Source organism: Eulemur rufifrons, chromosome 9 (assembly GCF_041146395.1).
Source record: "Eulemur rufifrons isolate Redbay chromosome 9, OSU_ERuf_1, whole genome shotgun sequence".
NCBI lineage: Eukaryota > Metazoa > Chordata > Mammalia > Primates > Lemuridae > Eulemur > Eulemur rufifrons.
Genome location: NC_090991.1, coordinates 35,753,330 through 35,771,481, shown reverse-complemented (window position 1 = coordinate 35,771,481; position 18,152 = coordinate 35,753,330). Strand labels below are relative to the sequence as shown.

At 58.6% G+C, this 18,152-nt stretch overlaps 2 protein-coding genes across 2 annotated transcripts in view; both read left to right on the top strand.

Moving 5' to 3' along the window:
* Positions 1-13,822, top strand: part of LOC138391516 (SRC kinase signaling inhibitor 1) — a 41,183-nt gene extending 27,361 nt beyond the window's left edge. The window contains exons 15-18 of the mRNA XM_069481316.1: positions 305-459; positions 778-930; positions 5,514-5,660; positions 13,065-13,822. Coding sequence (XP_069337417.1) covers positions 305-459; positions 778-930; positions 5,514-5,660; positions 13,065-13,199 — 590 coding nt within the window. The 3' untranslated portion in view covers positions 13,200-13,822. The remainder of the gene's footprint in view (positions 1-304; positions 460-777; positions 931-5,513; positions 5,661-13,064) is intronic.
* Positions 1,308-5,058, top strand: LOC138391969 (uncharacterized). Its single transcript, XM_069482157.1, is given in 6 exon segments — positions 1,308-1,469; positions 1,579-1,701; positions 2,479-2,928; positions 2,930-3,034; positions 4,048-4,782; positions 5,011-5,058. Coding segments are annotated over 6 exon segments (1,623 nt in total).
* Positions 13,823-18,152: the final 4,330 nt, after the last annotated feature.

The following is an 18,152-nucleotide window of genomic DNA, read 5'->3' as shown; positions in this document are numbered from 1 at the left end:
GCAGGAGTCACCGGGGTCTCCTACACTGCAGATTCTGGTTTGGCAGCCTGGGGTGGGGCCTGAGCTGCGTTTCTGCCAAGCTGCTCTGGCCCAGGGGCCACCCTTAGCAGGGAGGGGTTGGAGTGCCCTAAGGGGAGCCAGGACAGAGCAGATTGCAGGGGAGGTGAGAGAAGTACGGGGGGCCCTGTGTTCTCACCCCTGAGCTTTCCTCTCTCCTCCTCCTGGGCCTCCCTGGGAGGCAGATGTAGTGCGTTGGTTCCAGGGTTGCGGGTCTCCTGACCCCCAGCCCCTTGGCTGTCTGCAGATGAGCTGACAGTTCCCCGATACCGCACGGAGAAGCCCTCCAAGTCGCCCCCACCGCCCCCTCCCCGCCGAAGCTTCCCCTCCTCCCACGGCCTGACCACCACGCGCACCGGAGAGGTGGTGGTCACCAGCAAGAAAGACTCGGCCTTCATCAAGGTACCACTCCCCCCTTGGGCAGGGGTCCAGGGGGTTGAGTTAAGTCAAGCCTGAAGTAACCTCTGGAGACCCCCAGGGCTGGGAGAGGGACCCCTTTCTCAGAGGAAGTGGAAGGAAAGAGGGCTTGGCCAGTGGAGACTCTGTCCTTCTAGCATGGGATCCTGGGTATGTGTATTTGCCCTAAGTCCACCCCGGGCCCCTGCAGGGGACAGCAGGCATGGCAGATGAGAAGCTGGGGTAGGTGAGAGATGGGGCCTAGTGGGTGAGCTGGGGCTGGGGGGCAGAGCTCAGTCTTGACAGGCGTCCCGGGCCTTGCAGAAGGCCGAGTCCGAGGAGCTGGAGGTGCAGAAGCCCCAGGTGAAGCTGCGCCGGGCCGTGTCCGAGGTGGCCCGCCCGGCCTCCACCCCGCCCATCATGGCCTCTGCCATCAAGGACGAGGACGACGAGGATCGCATCATCGCAGAACTGGAGGTGGGTCGGGGCGTGCCTGGCCCCCCAGGCCTCAGCCGGGCCCCCTTCCCTGCCAGGCTGTCCCCAGGCGAGGTGGCCGGATTGGGCAGCTGGATGGACACTGGGTCCCCACGCTGAGTGCTGGCTGCACAGGACCCCAGCCTTCTTGCCTCCATTTCTTCTCCATTGTAAAATGGGGGGCTCTAAAGTCTCTCCTTGCAGGTTTGAGCTTTTTATTGTAGTCTCTGAGACCCCCCCAAGTGCCCCAAGAACCCCTGTACTCTGAAAGACCCATACCTGAATATTCTGAGATCACTGAATGCTGAGACCCCCATCGCTGAGTGTGCTGAGAACAGTTAGAGCTTGAGACCCCCACATCTGAGTGTTCTGAGACCCTCATGCCCAAACGCCTTGACTCCCCCAGTGCTGGAAGTCGCCATGCTCAGTGTCCGCGGCCCCCACCCCAGGCCTGGTGCCTGGAGCCCCTGGATTGCCAGGGTCTCTGCAGGAGGAGACCAACGGGGCAGGCTGGGCCAGTGGCCACAGCGAAGGGCCAAGGGGTGAGGCCAGGGGCCCAGCACCATCCAGGCCACCCTCCCCTTGGGTGCCTGCACCCCCATCCTCCCTAGTGCCCCTCTTCCAAACCTGCCCCCACCTTCTGCTCCTCAGGTGTTTGAGAGAAGCTCAGTGTCTTCCCTCCCCCCCACGCCCCGCTGCCAGCCGATCCCCACCTTGCTGTCCCCCCAGGACCTGGGGTCCCCCAGGGGCTCAGCCCCGGGCCCCACACGGAAGGTAACGGGGCTGCCCACCTCTCACGGCTCTCTCTCTGCCTGTGCCGCCACCCTCCACCGCTTCCCCTCCTCACCTCTCACGCTGACCCGCTAAAACGCCAGCCACGCCAGCCACGGTCCCAGTCCTGCCACTGCCACAGCATCACACCCTCGACTCACCCTCCACCCCCCATAGGCGCATAACCCTCCTCCCTCCGCCTCCCAGGTGGGATTTCCCCGGGACTCCAGCAGCCCAGGTGTCTGTGACCCTTGAGTCTGCGTCCCCTCAGGCTTGATTCCAAGTCTGGCACACGTGGCCTGCTGTTCTGGTCCAGTTTGCGGCCTGAGTCTAGGTCTGGCCCGAAGCCTGGGTGCTGTCTTGGGCCAAGATTGGAGGTTGGATCTTGCTCACAAGACGACTTTGGGTCCAACTCAAAATCTAACCTTGTCTTGAGCCCTTGCCTGGTCCCCACCTCTGTCCCCCGCTGCTCTGCCGCCTGTGCCGGGTGACAGGCTCTGCTTTTCCCTCTGGAATCTGTGCCTTGCACTGGGGGCCTGGACACCCAGGGAAGGCTCATCTGCAGCCTCTGCCCTGCCATGGCCCATCTCGGCCCCCTGGTCAGGGGACTTGGAGTGGAAGAAACCCATGCCCTTCCTTGGCTGCTGGTTCTGTCTTTCAGCATTGGGAAGTTCTTCCTTCTCTCTAACTTCAGTCCTTGCTGCTGTCCTGCTGCACTTATTTCCTCTTTATTCTTTCTTGGGAATTTGGGGGACCTGTTTTCTGCACCCCCTCCCATAGGACTGTGCTGTGCTTGGGGAGGAGGGTGGTGGGAGGGGCTGGGAGTCTCTCCCTCTGCCCGGTCAGGTTGGGCCTGGAGGGCCCTCTGCTCTGTGGGGGGACAGCCCCCCATGCACACACACTGTCATCTTCCTTATCTGGTCCCTGGCCCACAGTGGGCTCCATGCTGGCCACCACCCAGTTTCTGGCCTGGCTGGAGGCCTGCTGGTGCTTTGGTTTCCTGGCAGGGGAGAGCAGACAGGCATCATATGGGGGCACAGTGCTGTCAGCTGGGCAGGGGACGGGCACAGAGCAGCCCATGGAGCTGTACATGATGAGCAGTGTGGGCGGGGCACCTTCTGGCTGGCTGAGTCCTGGGCACCGTGGCCCCTCAACCCCACACCTGCCCCTTGCTGGCTCTGGGAGCCAATCCTGAGAGGGCCCAGTGGGCAAGGCCCCTCCCCTGGCCTTGTGGTCCTGCCTGACCCTCTGCATCCTACGGCACCGTCAGGCAGTGGAGCCGGGCGAGCGTCAGGTCACCCTCTCTGCCTTCCCAGTCTACACCCCATGCTCCCAGGTAAGCAGGTGGCAAGGCTGGGTGGCTCGCCATGGGAGGGGGTGGTTGGAGTCCCTGCTGGCCCCCACGCATCTCCCCCTGGCTCCTTTTAGTGGAAAGAACACTGGACTTGGAGTCAGACCATCTAGGTCTAACTAACTGTGGGTGAGTGGCCTTGAGTGAATCATGAAACCTCCCTCACCCTCGGCTTCCTCCTCTGTGGAGTGGGGCGATGAGAGCAGTAGCCATTTCACGGGTCACAGTAGACTTTAAAGGTGAGGACAGACGTGACAGCACCTGACACGTGACTGGTGCTCAGCATTAGACCAGGATTCCCTCAGTTCGGGCACGGTACTTGGGGCGTCTCTCTGTGCCCCCACTGAGGCCAGGCCCAGGGCCACTCGCACCGAAGCAGGTACCCAAGGGGGCTTTGCTGGAGTGTGTGTGCCGCAGAGGACCCTGGCAAAGGCTGAGCCCCGCCCCTTCTGTGGCGAAGCCCCCGGGGAGAGCTCACAAAGCGGCAGGGGGGCCAGGAGTCTCTGGCTTGAGATGAGGACGACAGCCCCCTCCTCAGAGGACAGAGGCTGGCAGGTGGTCTCTGCCCACACAGGGCTGGAGGCCTGGGGCGTTCATTTCAGCCGATATTCACGGAGCATTCACGATGTGAATTACTTACTTCTCCACCGACCCCACGTTGGCGTCATCCCCTTGGCCAGTGGCAAACTCATGGGAGTAACCGCGAGACCTGCTCCCAGAGTGTGACAAGGGCGACGACGCACAATTAACATGTGTCTATTCTTCCGCATAAACTGGCATCTTTACTAGACCGTGGGAAGCCGTGGGGGCTGGTGGAAGTGACCCGGGTTCTAGTCCCAGTTTTGCCTCTAACTTACTGGGTAACCTTAGTCAGGACCCTCCCTGCCTCAGTTTCCCCATCTGTGAAAGGAAGGGATGGGCTCACCTAACTCTAACCCCCCATCCCAGCCCAGTGTGGTTTGCAGGGATCACAGTCTTCCTCATCCTTCTGCCCCCAGGCTGCCCCGGGTCCCGGGGCCTTCTGCATCCCGCGGATCATCCTGACAGAATGTGCCCCCAACCCTCCCTCCCTGCCAGAGGCCAGGCTTGAGGGGCCGGGTCCCAGGACAGCTCCCACCCCGAGACCCCGGACCCTGGCTGGCAGCGGGAGGGGCTGGGATGGCCCACAGACCCTGCCGGGGGGAGCGGCTGAGCCTCCCTGGCCGCGGAGCAGCTTGATGCCTGAGAAGGAAGGGGCAGCTCTCAAGAAACTGGGTGTAGAAGGCTACGGCCCAGAGGATGGAGGAGACAGGGTCCCCTGCTCTTGGGGAGCAGCCGCAGATGGGACCCAGAAGCCTTCTCCTGCTGAGACCCACCTAGAGGAGACCCTCATGGACTTTGGATGCCATGCCCAGACCTGCAGCTGGAAACACCCGGGCCAGCCTGTCACCAGCGCAGGCCACACAGCCCAGGGTGCCACCACCCATCGGATGGACAGCCTGGAAGAGACGCTCCAGGAGCTGGAAGCCACCCTCAGCGAGATGGGCACAGCCACCACTGCAGGGTCCCCGAGCAGCCCCCCATCCCTGCCCCCCAGCCCCCAGGTGGCTGCCTCCTCCCCCCCTTCACACTCCTGTCTCTGCATCTTCAGGGCTGGAGGGAGTGGGGGGCTGCAGGAGCCACACCAGCCCCCTCCTCCCACCGGCCTTCTCTCAGCTCCTGCCACCCTCCTGGGAGCCTGGTGCCAGGCATGGGTTTGCAGGCAGAGCCCGGGGGAGGCTGGGAAGCTGGCCTACCCAGGGGTCGGCCCCCCAACCTTGGCAAGAACTGGGTCCTCTCCCCTTCTGCTCTGTATCTGTAAACCAGCAAATAAAGTTCTGTCCCCTCCCCCCCCACTCCTCTCCCCCCTCCTGTCTCTGACTCTTTCTGTCTCTGTCATTCCTCTGCTCGCGCCTCTGGGTGCCCAGTGGCCCTCTGTGCAGGTCCGACACCTGGGGGGTGTCAAGGGGGCCAGACTTGCCCGTCTCTAGGGGGACCCCACCCCAGCCTCCCATTAGGAGGCAGATGCGGCCTTGGGCTGCCAATCTGCAGTTCTGCCTTTGCAGAGAAAGCCCTCAGCCCCAAATCTAGGCCTGTGCCCCCAGGTCCACGGTGGTGCCTCTTGCTGGAGTGGGGTGGTGCTGGGGACCCTCACTTTGGAAGCGGCTCACCCGCTCAGGAGGGCACCAGCTGCCCCTGAGCTACTCAAGGAAGCCACCAAAGAGTTCTCACTCTGGAGTTGTTGGGAACCTGGCTGGTGGCCCTACTCCTCTCCTGCGGGGAGGCCTCAAGCCTGGCTCAGAGAGGGGCCTGGGGTGTGGAGGCCAAGGGCCCCACAGAGGAGGTGGCAGCCCCGGAGACCCCACCCAGTGCGTGCCTAGGGTTTCTGTGTGACTCCACCCCCACACGGGACCCTCCAACACCAACCCTGTTCCTCTTCCTGCAGAGTGGCAGTGGCAGCGTGCCACCCATGAAGGTGGTGACTCCGGGGGCCTCTCGGCTGAAGGCGGCCCAGGGCCAGGCAGGCAGCCCTGACAAAAGCAAGCACGGCAAGCAGAGGGCTGAGTACATGAGGATCCAGGCCCAGCAGCAGGTGAGGGCGGGGGGCGGGGGGTGGCCCCGCCAGGCCCCTCGGTGCTGTGCGCTGAGCTCCTGCTGTGTGCTGGGCATTTCCTGCCACTACTCCCGGGACCACCCACCCTCCAGCTTGCCTGAGAGACCCTGCCAGGACTACCCTACCCATCCCTGAACCTTCGCCCTGCCTCCTCCCCTCAATCCCAGCGCTTTGCATGTGGTTTAGAGCATACGTGCTCAGCCAGGCCCCTTCCGTCTCAGGAGCCCCTTGCTCAGGGGCAGGGAAGACCCTGTCCCCAGCTGGCTCCTGGGGGACCGGGGACAGGGGTGGGGTGGGGGTGAGCAGATTCATGACTCCACCGGCCCCCTGTCTGGGTCCCTTCTAAGGCCCAGCCTGCTCTGGGGCATAGAAGGGAGAATTTTGTACCTTCCTCTTCCTGCCATTCTGTTCCTCTCTTCTCTTTCCTTCTCCCTGTTCTCAGGGACCCCCCACTCTCATCTCAGCCTCCCTCTTAGCTCTTGGGCCAGCCCCGGCTAAGGGAGAAACGAGTTTTGCATCTGCTTTTCAGCCTTGCGTTGGGGTTTCAGTGGACTCACCTCTGATCGCAGGGAGGGGTACTAGAGCCCCCAGGAGGGGTAGGGGTGTGGTAGGAGTTGCAGGGGCGCTACACCCCCTTTCAGATTTATTAGTGGGCTGGAGGGCGGCGTATAGAAAGACATCACCTGTGGGTGATGCTGCCCCGTCTGTGGCCTGCCCACGTGGCCTGGTCAGCGGGTGCAGGGTGGTCCCCGGGCCTAGCTGTGAGAGAGACCTGTGGCGTGCTCATTTGATTCAGTAAACATCTCTGAGCAGCTCCTGTACGCCAGGCCCAGTCTGGGTGTGAGGGTGGTGGCTCCCACTTAAGAAGGTTCTAGGCTCAGAGGCAAGAGGCTAAAGATGAGTGAATTCAGTCACCTCCTTGACAGACAAGGGGACAGCTGAGAGAAGGAAAGGGGCTTCCCAAAGGTGCATAGCAAGGTAGCCTCAGCAGCTCCCCACCTCCCTCCTTGTGGTCCCCAGACACCCTGCGAGTGCCACCTCCAGCTTTTCTTCCTGCCACCCCCATGGCTGAGTCCCCTCGTCCTGTCCAGGCTGGTGCCTCCTCGGTGCCCAAGAGAGCAGCTGACATTTAAAGGGTGTCGGCTTGTGCCAGGCACGTGCATGATCTCATCTCACACTGGCCACTCTAGTCGGAAGGAGCTGGGTCCTTATTGTCCCCGTGAGATAGGCGGGGACACTGAGGCTTTACCCAAGGTCACACAGCTGGCAAGTGGGGGAGCCTGCTTCGGTCCACACCGCCTCCCCTCCCCCACCCACCCCCACCCACTGGTGCTGCAGCCTCCCCAGCAGGCCCCTCCCGCGGCTGTAGTTGTGCTCCTCCTCTCCCCGAAACCCCTGGCTCCCCAGATCCCAGCCCCCATGCTTGTTCCTCAGCCTGTCCTGGCCCTCCCTCCGCCTCCCACAGGGCGCGTGAGGTCTCTAGTGGCCTCCAGACGGGCTCTTCCCCCTCCATCCCCACCTCCCTGCAGCATGTGCCCTGTAGACCCTTCACGCACGCCCGTGGGGCTGTGCGGAGCCCCCAGTCCTGGCGTCCTCTCCCAGCCCTGCCGCGGCCCTCCTGGCTCCTCTGCCCACCTCTTCTCTTCTCCGCGCCTGGTTCCTCACACATCCCCCTCCCCTCCTTGGGCATCACCCAGTCTCTGTCCCCACCCAGGTCTGTTCTGAGCTCCAGTCGCCCACGCATGCCTCCCCCGGCTGTCCCCAGGCGCCTTGCACACGTGCATCCAGACACAATGCTCCCTCACCACCCAGCCCGTGGCTGCCCCAACTGCTGTCCCCTGGGGAAGGGTCGCCCCCACCCCCAGTAGCTCCTCCCCGCCCCTCGCCTCCTGGGCAGACACGGCTGTGCTTTCTCCCCAACATGCGGCCACTGGCCTTAGCTACACCTCGCGCTCCCACTGCCCCAGTAGCCTTTCTTTTTTTTTTTTTTTTTTTTGAGACAGAGTCTCACTCTGTTGCCCAGGCTAGAGTGAGTGCCGTGGCGTCAGCCTAGCTCACAGCAACCTCAAACTCCTGGGCTCAAGCCATCCTCCTGCCTCAGCCTCCCCAGTAGCTGGGACTACAGGCATGCACCACCATGCCCGGCTAATTTTTTCTATATATATTTTTTAGCTGTCCATATAATTTCTTTCTATTTTTAGTAGAGATGGGGTCTCGCTCTTGCTCAGGCTGGTCTCGAACTCCTGAGCTCAAACGATCCGCCCACCTCGGCCTCCCAGAGTGCTAGGATTACAGGCGTGAGCCACCGCGCCCGGCCGCCTTTCTTAAAAATATTCCTTCTTCCTGGTAAAGTAATGTATGTTCCCTGTGGAAATTTTTAAAAGTAAAGTATAAAAAAGCAGGGGGGACCATCTACGTCTCACTACATGCATGCATGGATTTCTGCCAGCTCCCTGGGGCTCCTGTCACCTCTAACCTATTTCCCAAGACCTACAGGGTGGAGCGGGAACTTTGTAAAATGCAGATTTGATTCTCTCTCTCTCTCTCTCTCTCTCACACACACACACACACACACACACACACACACACGCGCGCGCCAGCTTAAACCCCATCTCCGGCCCTGCTGGATGATAAGCCTGAATCCCTGCTGGTGCTGTCTAGGGCACTTCAGCTCAGCACCCGCTCCGCCTCCAGCCCCCTTGCCCCATAGTCCTCCTCCCTCTCCAGCTCCCCCCCGCCAGCCCATGCCCACCCTGTGTTCCAGCTGCCTGGGTCACCTGGGCGGACATGCTCCATCCAGCTTAGCCTGTGGCCTTGGTCAAAGTCCTCTGTCTACTCAGGCTCTTTCCTCATCTGTACAATGGGGACAAGGACAAAAATACCCAGTAGGGTTCTGAGATCACATAATGCCAGATGCAGGAGAGAGCTTTGGGAACCACACACAGCTCTGCAAAGGGAAGGAGTCCCGCGATGGTCTCGGTGGGACTGGACGTTGTCCAGGACAAGGCTGGTGCCCAAGGCCTCTCCCTCATCGAGTGATTCCGACACTTGGAGCTCAGAGCTGTCTTTGGCAATGAGGAGATGGAGGGTGGCTTAGTCCGTTTACGTAGCGGTATAGGAATACCTGAGGCTGGGTAATTTATAAAGAAAAGAGGTTTATTTGGCTCATGGTTCTGCAAGCTGCACAAGAAGCGTGGTGCCAGCATCTGCTTCTGCTGAGGGCTTCAGGGAGTTTCCAGTCATGGCACAAGGCCAGGGGGAGCAGGCCTGTCACAGGGCGAGAGAGGGAGAGAGAGAGAGAGAGAGAGAGAGAGAGAGGAGACACAGCAAGGCTTTTTCCAGCAGAATGGGGCTCAGCCCTGGGTGAGGGAGCCGCCTTCCTACCCAAAGCCTCCCGCCAGGCCCCACCTCCAACACTGCGGGTCAAATTTCAGCATGAAATCTGGGGGGACAAATATCCAAACTACAGCAGAGGGGAATGGAAGTGCCGGGATCAGACAAAGAAACCGGGGGAAGAAAGTTCCGAGATCTGGGTGTTTTGCAACAGAGCCTGATGCTGCAGAGAAGTCAGAGGAAATGATGGAGAGAAAGCCCTTGAGTGTTGCGCTTGACAGCCAAGTGTGGGGTGGGAGCCAGACTCCAGGGGTGCGAGGATGTCAGCTTGGTGTAGACGTGAAGCCGTGGACACTCCCTCTCTGTGGCCTCGCTAGGGGGAGGGCAGGGGGCACAGTGTCTAGCAGGAGGGAGTAGGGAAGGAACTCTACCCCACCTTTCTCTCTGTCCACCCTGCCATGAGACCCCCACCGGCCAAACCCAGCCAGAGGCCAGTCAGCAAAGGGCTGGCAGGGGTCCGCTCCCAGGGCACAGAGCAGGGCAGAAATTGATTCTAGGGAGTGGGGAGGCAGATACGAAACAGCCAGCATTCCTGTTGGGTACCAAGTTCATGTGTCTTGTTTAATCCTAACAACTTTATACGTTAAAATGAATCTGTGTTGTCACGGCTGCATCCCCACAGCACCTAGAACGGTGCTTGGCATATATTGGCGCTCAGTAAATAGTTGTCGGGTGGTGAATGATCGAATGAGTTTGCCGCCGATCAGGCCCAATCCAGATGGAAATAGACAAAGCAAACCTGAGAGGTTACAAAAATCCCAGTAAGAGCCACCACTCCGTGCACGTGCTGTGGCAGGCACTGGGCCTCGCGCCCTATTTGCGTCATCTCTCGTGCACCTGACGCTGTCGGGGCGGTTATCCCTGCAGATGGGACGTGAAGGCCCAGAGAGATGTCTGCTTAGGGTCACGTGGTTAAAAAGAGGCAGGACTGGGCCTTAAACCCAGATCTGCCTAATGCAAATTCTCCTATCTTCATGCTGGATTCTGTTGCTTTGCCAGGAGCACAGCCTTGTGGGTGTCACCCAGCCTCGGTGAGATCACACTCAGAACGGGAACACTAGAAGGCAATAGCTTAACACAAAAAAGAGAAGGTTGAATAGAGTGATAGAGGAGTGACGCTGGGCCTCACGGGCGTCACTTAGAATGGGTTTAGCTGCAAGGAACGGGAACCCCAATTCAAAATGGCTTAAACAATAAGGAAAGGTATCGTTAACCAAGCAAGAAGTCTGGAAGCAGGGAGGTTCCAGAGTTGGGGAATTCAGCAGCTCAAGAACATCAGGACCCAGGTTCCTTGTGCATTTAGGTCCTATCGTCATCCTGCCACCCTCTGCCACGTGGCTGACTTCATGCCAGGGGTCCTGGGCACACAACTCTTTTAGAAGCAGGAGAATCTTTCCAGGAGCCCCCAACAGGCCTCCCCGCTCTCCACGTTGCCTATTCCTGGATCAGTTGCTGGCGAGGAGAAAGGAATTGCCCTCATCGCCGTGGATTTTTCATGATCCCCGCCACTGCCCCCCATCCTGGGCTGGGGGAAAAGCCCAGCTTCTCCTGACAGTCTGGTTCCAGATCCAGGCAGGATTTAGTCAGCAAAAGCAGGGCCCAGGGAGGACATGGCACTGGGAATGGCTCTGGAGGAGGCAGGCGACAGGAGGACCCGCACCTGTGTGGCAATGTGTGCGTCGGAGCGGAGCGTGGGGGACGGGGCAGCGTGCTTGGCACAGACAGCAGGTGGCAGACTCTGATCCCCAGGCAGGAGGGAGGTGTGCAGGGTTCAGGGCCTGGGTGAGGGTCCTACGTCTCCCCCCACTCCCTGAAAGCTGAACATCTGTGAGGCTTCCCCCTCGCTGCAAAGGTGACTGAGTTCTGCTTCTCTGGACGTAATTGGGACCAACATGGGAGGACTGGTAGGGGAAATGGAAGTGACAGGAACCTTGAGAGACAGTAGCTGTGTCACACAAGAGCCTCGCAGGAGGGGGTCGCTGGGCACAGCTGGCCGTGCCTCTCAGCTTGGCGAGAGTGGGTTTTGAGTGCTGCAGTGGTCAGCGTCTCCTGGGAGGGAAGATGGCCCAAGAGGACTTTACAACACAAATGCTTGCAGAGAGACCACGAGTGGTCCCCACGAAGAAGTCGGGGCAGAGGTCAGGCGTTCCCATGAACTGGTAAAGCCGGATGGCAGAAGCCTGGCGCTGGCTGTGGGAGGGACAAGGGGTGCCTTGCCTGGGTGAGGACATGTTGCCACGTGAATATGGCGTCACGTGGAGGCACCAGCCGGAAGGTAGGTGTTCCAAAGACCAAGGCTTGGAATAGACCGAGGCTCCTTCAGAACAAAGAGGACAGCCAGGAGGGAGTGGACACCTTGCATGGGGACGTGGTGAGATGTTAAGAGACACCAGAGAGAATTCACTGTGCTCCCCTCCCACTTGGCTTTGGGGGAAAGAATTTAAATGAGAAAGCCTGGTGTGTGGGAAGAGTGGGCCTGAGCCCAGGGTAAGTGACAAGTGGTAAGAGAGTCCTTGGTTGCCTTTAAATGAGTTTGCCTCTGGGCCCAGGTCCTGGGAGCCCCTTGAGGGCAGGGCCCAGGCCGGACACATGCACAGGGCTTCAGACCCCGGTGATCGGGTGGCTGCAGCCCTAGAGCCCCTTTGCGTAATGGACGGACGGACGTGCGGACGTGCAGCCTCGGCAAGAGGAGAGGGATTAGAGAACCCAGATGGGGACCGCTTGCCTTGCTTTCCATAATGGGGAGGCGCAAACTGCAGTGTGGCCCGCAAAACCCGGGTGAGTCACTGAGCGGAGCGCTTGCGCCTTGGAAGAAGAAATGATAATCACCAAGGGGGTGGGTTCTTGAGCAGGCTGGGCTTGCTGTAGACGCTAGCTGTCCCCTGCAAGGCATCTGCCACAGCCTCCCCAGGGCTGGTGATAATGTAGGACTGTGATGTGCCACTTTAGCTTTTGGGGGGTCTTTTTTAGCAAGGCCATTCAGTTCTCACGCTAGTAGCTAAGCAAGGCCAGAGGGGACAATGAATACAATTGTGGGAGAAAACCTGGTCTGTGTCCCACTGGCCTAGTGGATTTCTCAGGGTAAGCGTGCAGCACAACCCCCTGGGGCACCTGCTTAAAATGCACATTCCTGGGCCAGCACCAGAGACCGACTGTGGAGGGGGCCCAGGAATCTGCATTTTCAAGGCACGTCACATGCTGTCCCCCACCCCCCAGTTGACACAGATAGCTCCCCACTTTGGAGACCACAGCTCCAGAGAACAGGCCTCCAGGACCAATAGAGACACAGGGAGTCTGCTGGAGGTGGGGAGGAGGGTGACGGGTGGTTCTGACTGTCAGAGGGGACCAGTGAGGACAGGACACGTCACGAGGGAGTGGCCTTCCCATTCCCTACCCAGAGCTGGAGGAAGACTTGCAGGGGTGCTATGGGGCTTCCCGTGCAGGGGTGCGAGGCTGGGTGCAGTGAGCGCCTTCTTCCCACAGTCCCAGACTGGAGTTCCTTGAAGTGCTCCCCAGGGAGGACCAGCTCCTTCCTCTGTTGCCATGGCACTGAGGCCAGAAAAGACTGCGCTATTGACCAGTGGGGACTAAGACCCCTCCCCCACGTACCCCTGCCTCAGCTAACCTTTCACTTCTTCTTCCTCCCCTCCCCGCCCTCCCCCTGCCCCGCCTCCCCACCTGCCTGTCCTGGGCATGGTCTCTCTTGTGCTGCTCTGGTCTCTCTTCCACCTTCTCTCTCTCCCATCAGTGACCGTGGGCCTGCCCCCTACTCTGGTTCCCAGGCCCTTCCCACACCCCCTTTCTGCCCCCGCTGGGCCCCCCACCCTATTCAGAGGACCGCTCTCTCCAGATGCCCCTCTGGTTTCTTCCTTTTGCAGTTAATTTTCTCTTGCATTTGTAGAGGTTTTCCATTTTTAAAACGTCAGCTGGGGGCCAGCACGAAGGCGCTCCCTTCTTCTCTCTGACCCCTGACCCCTGTTTTTGTTCCAGGCCACTAAACCATCTAAAGAGATGAGCGGGTCAAATGAGACCTCGAGCCCTGTCTCAGAAAAGCCCTCGGCTTCCAGAACCTCTATCCCTGTATTGACTTCCTTTGGGGCAAGGAATTCTTCCATCTCCTTCTAGAAGGCCCCTCATGTCTCCACCCCTGCCTGTCCCTCCACCCCTGCCATTTCTCTCTCTTCCTTCCTCTCCACCCACCCCCACCCTGCTCGCCAGACCCCTGCGGGGTTTGTCCTTCAGAGGAGGGGGTGGCCCTCAGCTCCCCACACCCATCCTCTGTTGGTGTTTTTGGTTTTTTTTAAATGATTCACTTTTAATTATCTTTTTTTAAATAGTAAAACTAAAAACCAAACACACCACCTCCCCCTGGTTTCCTGTTCTCAGAGGGCCTCTCGGGCCCACTTCCTGTCACTCTGTCCCTTTTCTCTTTCACCGCTCTTCCTCCCAAGTCCATCCTGAAGTCCCTGCCCCCTCCCCCCCTCCCCCCCACTTCCCAAGAATACTCCAAACAAACTCTGAGCCACGGAGACTTGGAGCAGCGAGAAACTCTCTCCCCTCCCTCGGTGCCTCCCGGAGGAACGCCTGGACATTGGACCAACCCAGCATCAGGCCTGGGGACGCGACGCTGGGAGACGGGGCCCTGGAGACACCCCCCTCCCGGTCCAACCTCGCACAAGACTGACCTCTGCTGCTGCTCCGCTGCTTCCACTCACCCAGTGGGCCTGGAGTCTAGACGGATGGGCTGGACACGGAGGCCGGGGGCTGGGAGGCCTTGGGGTAGGGTGAGGCCGGGAGTCTGTGTCCCTAGGGAGCAGCGGGCCTCTGTCCTGCGGAGAGCGGGAGGAGGCCCTTTGCACCGTTGGCTGTGGGGGTGGGTTGTGCAGATGGCCTGACACCGGGGCCTGACATTGGGGACACTGCCTGGGGAGAGGGCAGCCCTGGGAGGGGCATTGGGTACTTTTAGTTTCCTAATTTAGCACTTTAAATGACATTAACTTATTTAATGGGGGTGGGGTGGGCAAGAATGAAGGGCCCAGAAATTAGGTTTTGAGGGCTGGAGGCGGTGGGGAAGGGGCCTGGTTGTGAGGGAAGGGGGAGAGCAGGGAGGGCTGGGTGGGGTGGGGCAGACAGCTCCGGCCGCAGGTGGGGTGACTTGACCTTCAACCATCTTCTTTGTGACTTGAGGGTTTTCAGGGAAGGGGCGAGATGTGGTTTTTAAATGGGGATCTGTTGACCGGGGTGAGATGTCTGAAGGTCCCCGAGGCCTGGCCAGCCAGTCTGTGGCCCGTGGATGCCCTGCTCCGCCCGCAGAGGCTGTTGGAAGTCGTGGTCCTGGGGATGGGGAGAGGGAGATCAATTCTGGTTGTCACTCCTGGCCCCCCAGAGGGCACAGGGAGGGGTCAGAGGGAGATTATGAGAGAGGGGGAGGAGGAGGAGGATGGAATGGGGGTCCCCAGGCAGAGGATCCCCATTTGGAGCACAAAGTGGTGTAAGCACAGGGGAGGGGAGTTGGAATCAGTCCCCCCAGCAAGCACAGAAAGGAGCCATTGCAGGAGGGCAGCGCCCGCAGACGTGGGGCGGGGGAGGGACAGCCCGGGGAGCTGCCCGAGGCTTGGGGAGGGAGGGGAAACTGGGCTGTGTTTCTTCATTTCTTTTGTTTTTGCTTCTGTTGGTTCATCCTTGTTTTCTAGCTTTGGATCATTTTTGTACCAAGGCAAGCAAGCCTTTTTGAAAAATAACAAAAGAAGAGGAAAAAAAAAAAAATCCCTCCAGAAAAAAAAAAAAACTCTGGAAAATAGGAAACAACAAAAAAAGGACCTCATAAATGATGCAATTACTTTTAATTGCAGGCAACTCTTTACATTTAAGTGAAGTGTCTTAACATTTTATATTGTTTTAAAAATATATTTACATATTATATATATATATAATATACGTAATATAAATATATATAAATATTTAAAAAAGAAAAAAAAAAAGAAAACCACGGCACTCTCTCCCTTGCCGCTGTCTGGCGGGGGAGGGGGCTGGGGTGGGCGCATCGGCCTGGCTCATGTGGTCCAGTGAAGGTTCGGTTGATTTGGCTGTACAGAGACCCCTGGCTTGGGAGGGGAGGGGGGAGTGGTGCCCCCTCCTCCCTCCACTCCATTCCTCTTCGCTTGCTACCCTTCACTCGCCCCCCACCTCCCACCCTCCGCCCTGTGACCGGAACGTGTGCCCCACGTCATTGTCCTGAGTTGAATGTCCCTTTGTGGGGGGAGGAGGGCGGGGGCGGTGTCCACCCAGGAAGGGGCAGATGGAGGGAGCCATGTGCCCCACCCCCTGCTCAAGTAGAGCCCAGTGGGATTTGCATCTTTTTTTCACTTTGGTTCCTGCACATTTGTGGGCTGGGAGGCATCTGCGTGGAACTGTGTGCAGCCTGCGTGTGTGCGTGTGCGTGTGTGTGTGTGTGTGTGCAGGCACAAGCCCACCCGGCCGTGTGTGCAGATGCATGGGACACACGTCCACAGGCCTGGCCTGTCATGTGTGGGGAGGCGTGTGCATGTAGGCGTATGTAACCTGTTCGGGCATTGGCGGGTGCCCACCTGCATGTTAGTGTGAGAGGAGCTTTGCGTGAGAACGCGGGTGGGGCGTGTGCAGACGTGCCTAGCAGCGAGAGACTCGTTAGTGTGGGGGCCATGTGTTTGTGGACAGAGGTGTGAACATGGAAGTGCGTGTGACCTGTGTCTGCGGTGGGTGTGTGCACGCGCCCACGTGTGTGTCCCATCATCCCTGCACCACTCGCTCCGGCTCCCTTCCCGAGCCCCGTCCCCACTGGCCGTCTCACAGCCGCCGCTTGCCGGTGCCCCCAGCTGCATGCGCCTCGCTGCTCTGTCCATCAGTGTGTGCTTGACCAAGAGCAAACTAAGACGTCTGGGGGGACCCCTGTACCCGGTCCCCCCAGCCCCCGCCCACTGTGCTGTGTTACTCGCATGGGGGGGTTTCTCTCCGCCCCTTCCACAATATGCTGTTTCCCCAGGAGCCTCAGGCCCGAGGTTCTGAGTGGGGTCCCAAGTGGGCCCCCGGGGCGAGCCCCGGCTCCACACCCACCCCGTCCACCCCGTAGGGCCCGTGTTGGTGTAGCAGTGACGGCTTCTGTGGATATTCTGTGACCTTTGTCGGTGTAACTTGACAATTTCTAAATGGAAAAGGGTTGCTGTGTTTTCTCTGTCTCTCTTTTTTAATGTCCTTTTTTTTCCTCCCACCTCCCTGCTCTCTCCTTTTGGTTTTTCTAGCCAAGTGTTTGGGGCTTTAATAAAACTTGTTTCTCTTTCCTGGATCGCCTTCCTACAGGCTGCTGTCTCCTTATTTCTCAGCTTCGCCCTCGAGGGCCTGGAAGGCGCTGGGGTGGATGGGGCTGAGAGGGGGCAGCCCCGACAGCCCATGGCCCTGACCCTTCAGCAGACAGGGCACAAAGAGGGGGGTAGAATACAGCCACCGGGGCTGGTGCTGTCCCTGAGCACCCATGGGAACCAACACCACTGAAGGGGAACACCACGGACTCTCAAGGGGCCCGCTCTTGGCTTGGCACTCCAAGACATGTCCCATCTAATCCTCACGACCATCTGTGAGGGAGCCACGGGCACTACCTACACCTGCAAGTGACAAAGAGGCTCAGAGGCATTGGGCATCTTGCCCAGAGTCACACCACTAGTTATTTGCAGACAAACTAGTAAGTTTGAATCCAGCTCTGCCTGACCCCAAAGTCAGTGCTTTCCCCCCAAAACCAAGTAGAGGCCGATTGCCTCCAGCAGTCCCCTGTGATGTGTCCCAGCCTCCCGCCCTTTGGGTGGGCTAACCCTCCTTGGTGTCCGCGGATCCCTTCTAGAGCAGCAGCTTGCACACTTGTGTGGCTGTACCGGTATGAAATACACTTCACGTCTCAAAGCTTTGGGTACTTACACACGCCCATAATGAAATGGCACTTACTACATACAATGCACCATTGAGTGCACATGTCCTGAGTGGGTTTTTCAGGTTTTCCTGGAATTCCAATGGCTGTGCCACTGTTCCAGAATGTTCTAAGTGTCCTTGAGGCCGCCCTTCCAGTTGCTCTTCTGCTTGGCTGAGACCTGGGGTGTTATTGAATCTCTTCTACCTCCTGCAACCATCACTTCTATCCCATAAGGTAATGACAGTGTCCCGGAGCACCGGCTGCACTTTCTTCTGGGTCCCCCCTTCCTGTTTGATCTCTGAGTGGCTTAAGTGGTCCCTGAGCTGACAGGATGACTGAGCTATCCACAGGGTGGGGGGCTCAGCCGGTGGCCTCATGCCCTTTATCTGATAACAGGCTCCCTGGAAGCTCACCGATGCTGACTGGGGCGACTCAGAATGACACCTGGTAGGAGGCCCCATGCCGTACCCATGGTCATCATCCCAGAAATCTTAACTGCAGAACCAAGACTCTTGGCTCTAGTTTGGGGCTACACTCACGGTTCCCCTACATGCCCTCACCAGAATGGCAGGGAAACCCTATTTCTTTTACTCTGACCCTAACAGATTTGGAGGTCCCCCAAAGAAATGTTTCCTACGAAACATATCAAACCCCACCTGACAGAGTGAGTTTTACAGTACAGAGTTGGCTGTTTGTTTTTATAGCTTTATTGAGATATATTGCACATGCCATAAAATCCACCCATTTAAAGTCTACAGATGTGTGTTAGCATAGTGACAGATATGTGTGACCATCACCACAATCTAATTTTAGAATATTTTCAACACCCCGAAAAGAAATTCGGATCCCATCACTATCATCCCCGATTCCTGCACCCTTCTCTCTGCCACCCTCCTCCTTGCTCCCTGCCTGAGTCCCAGGTAATTACTAATCTACTTTCTGTCTGTATGGACATTTCACACAGATAGAATCACACAGCAGGTGGTCTTATGTGACTGGTTTCTTTCTAGATAATGTTTTCAAAGTTCATCTGTGTTATAGCATATATCAGTACTTCATTACTTCATTCTTTTTGTTTGGCTTTTGGTTTTATTATTTTCTTTCAGAGACAGGGTCTTGCTCTGTCACCCAGACTGGAATGC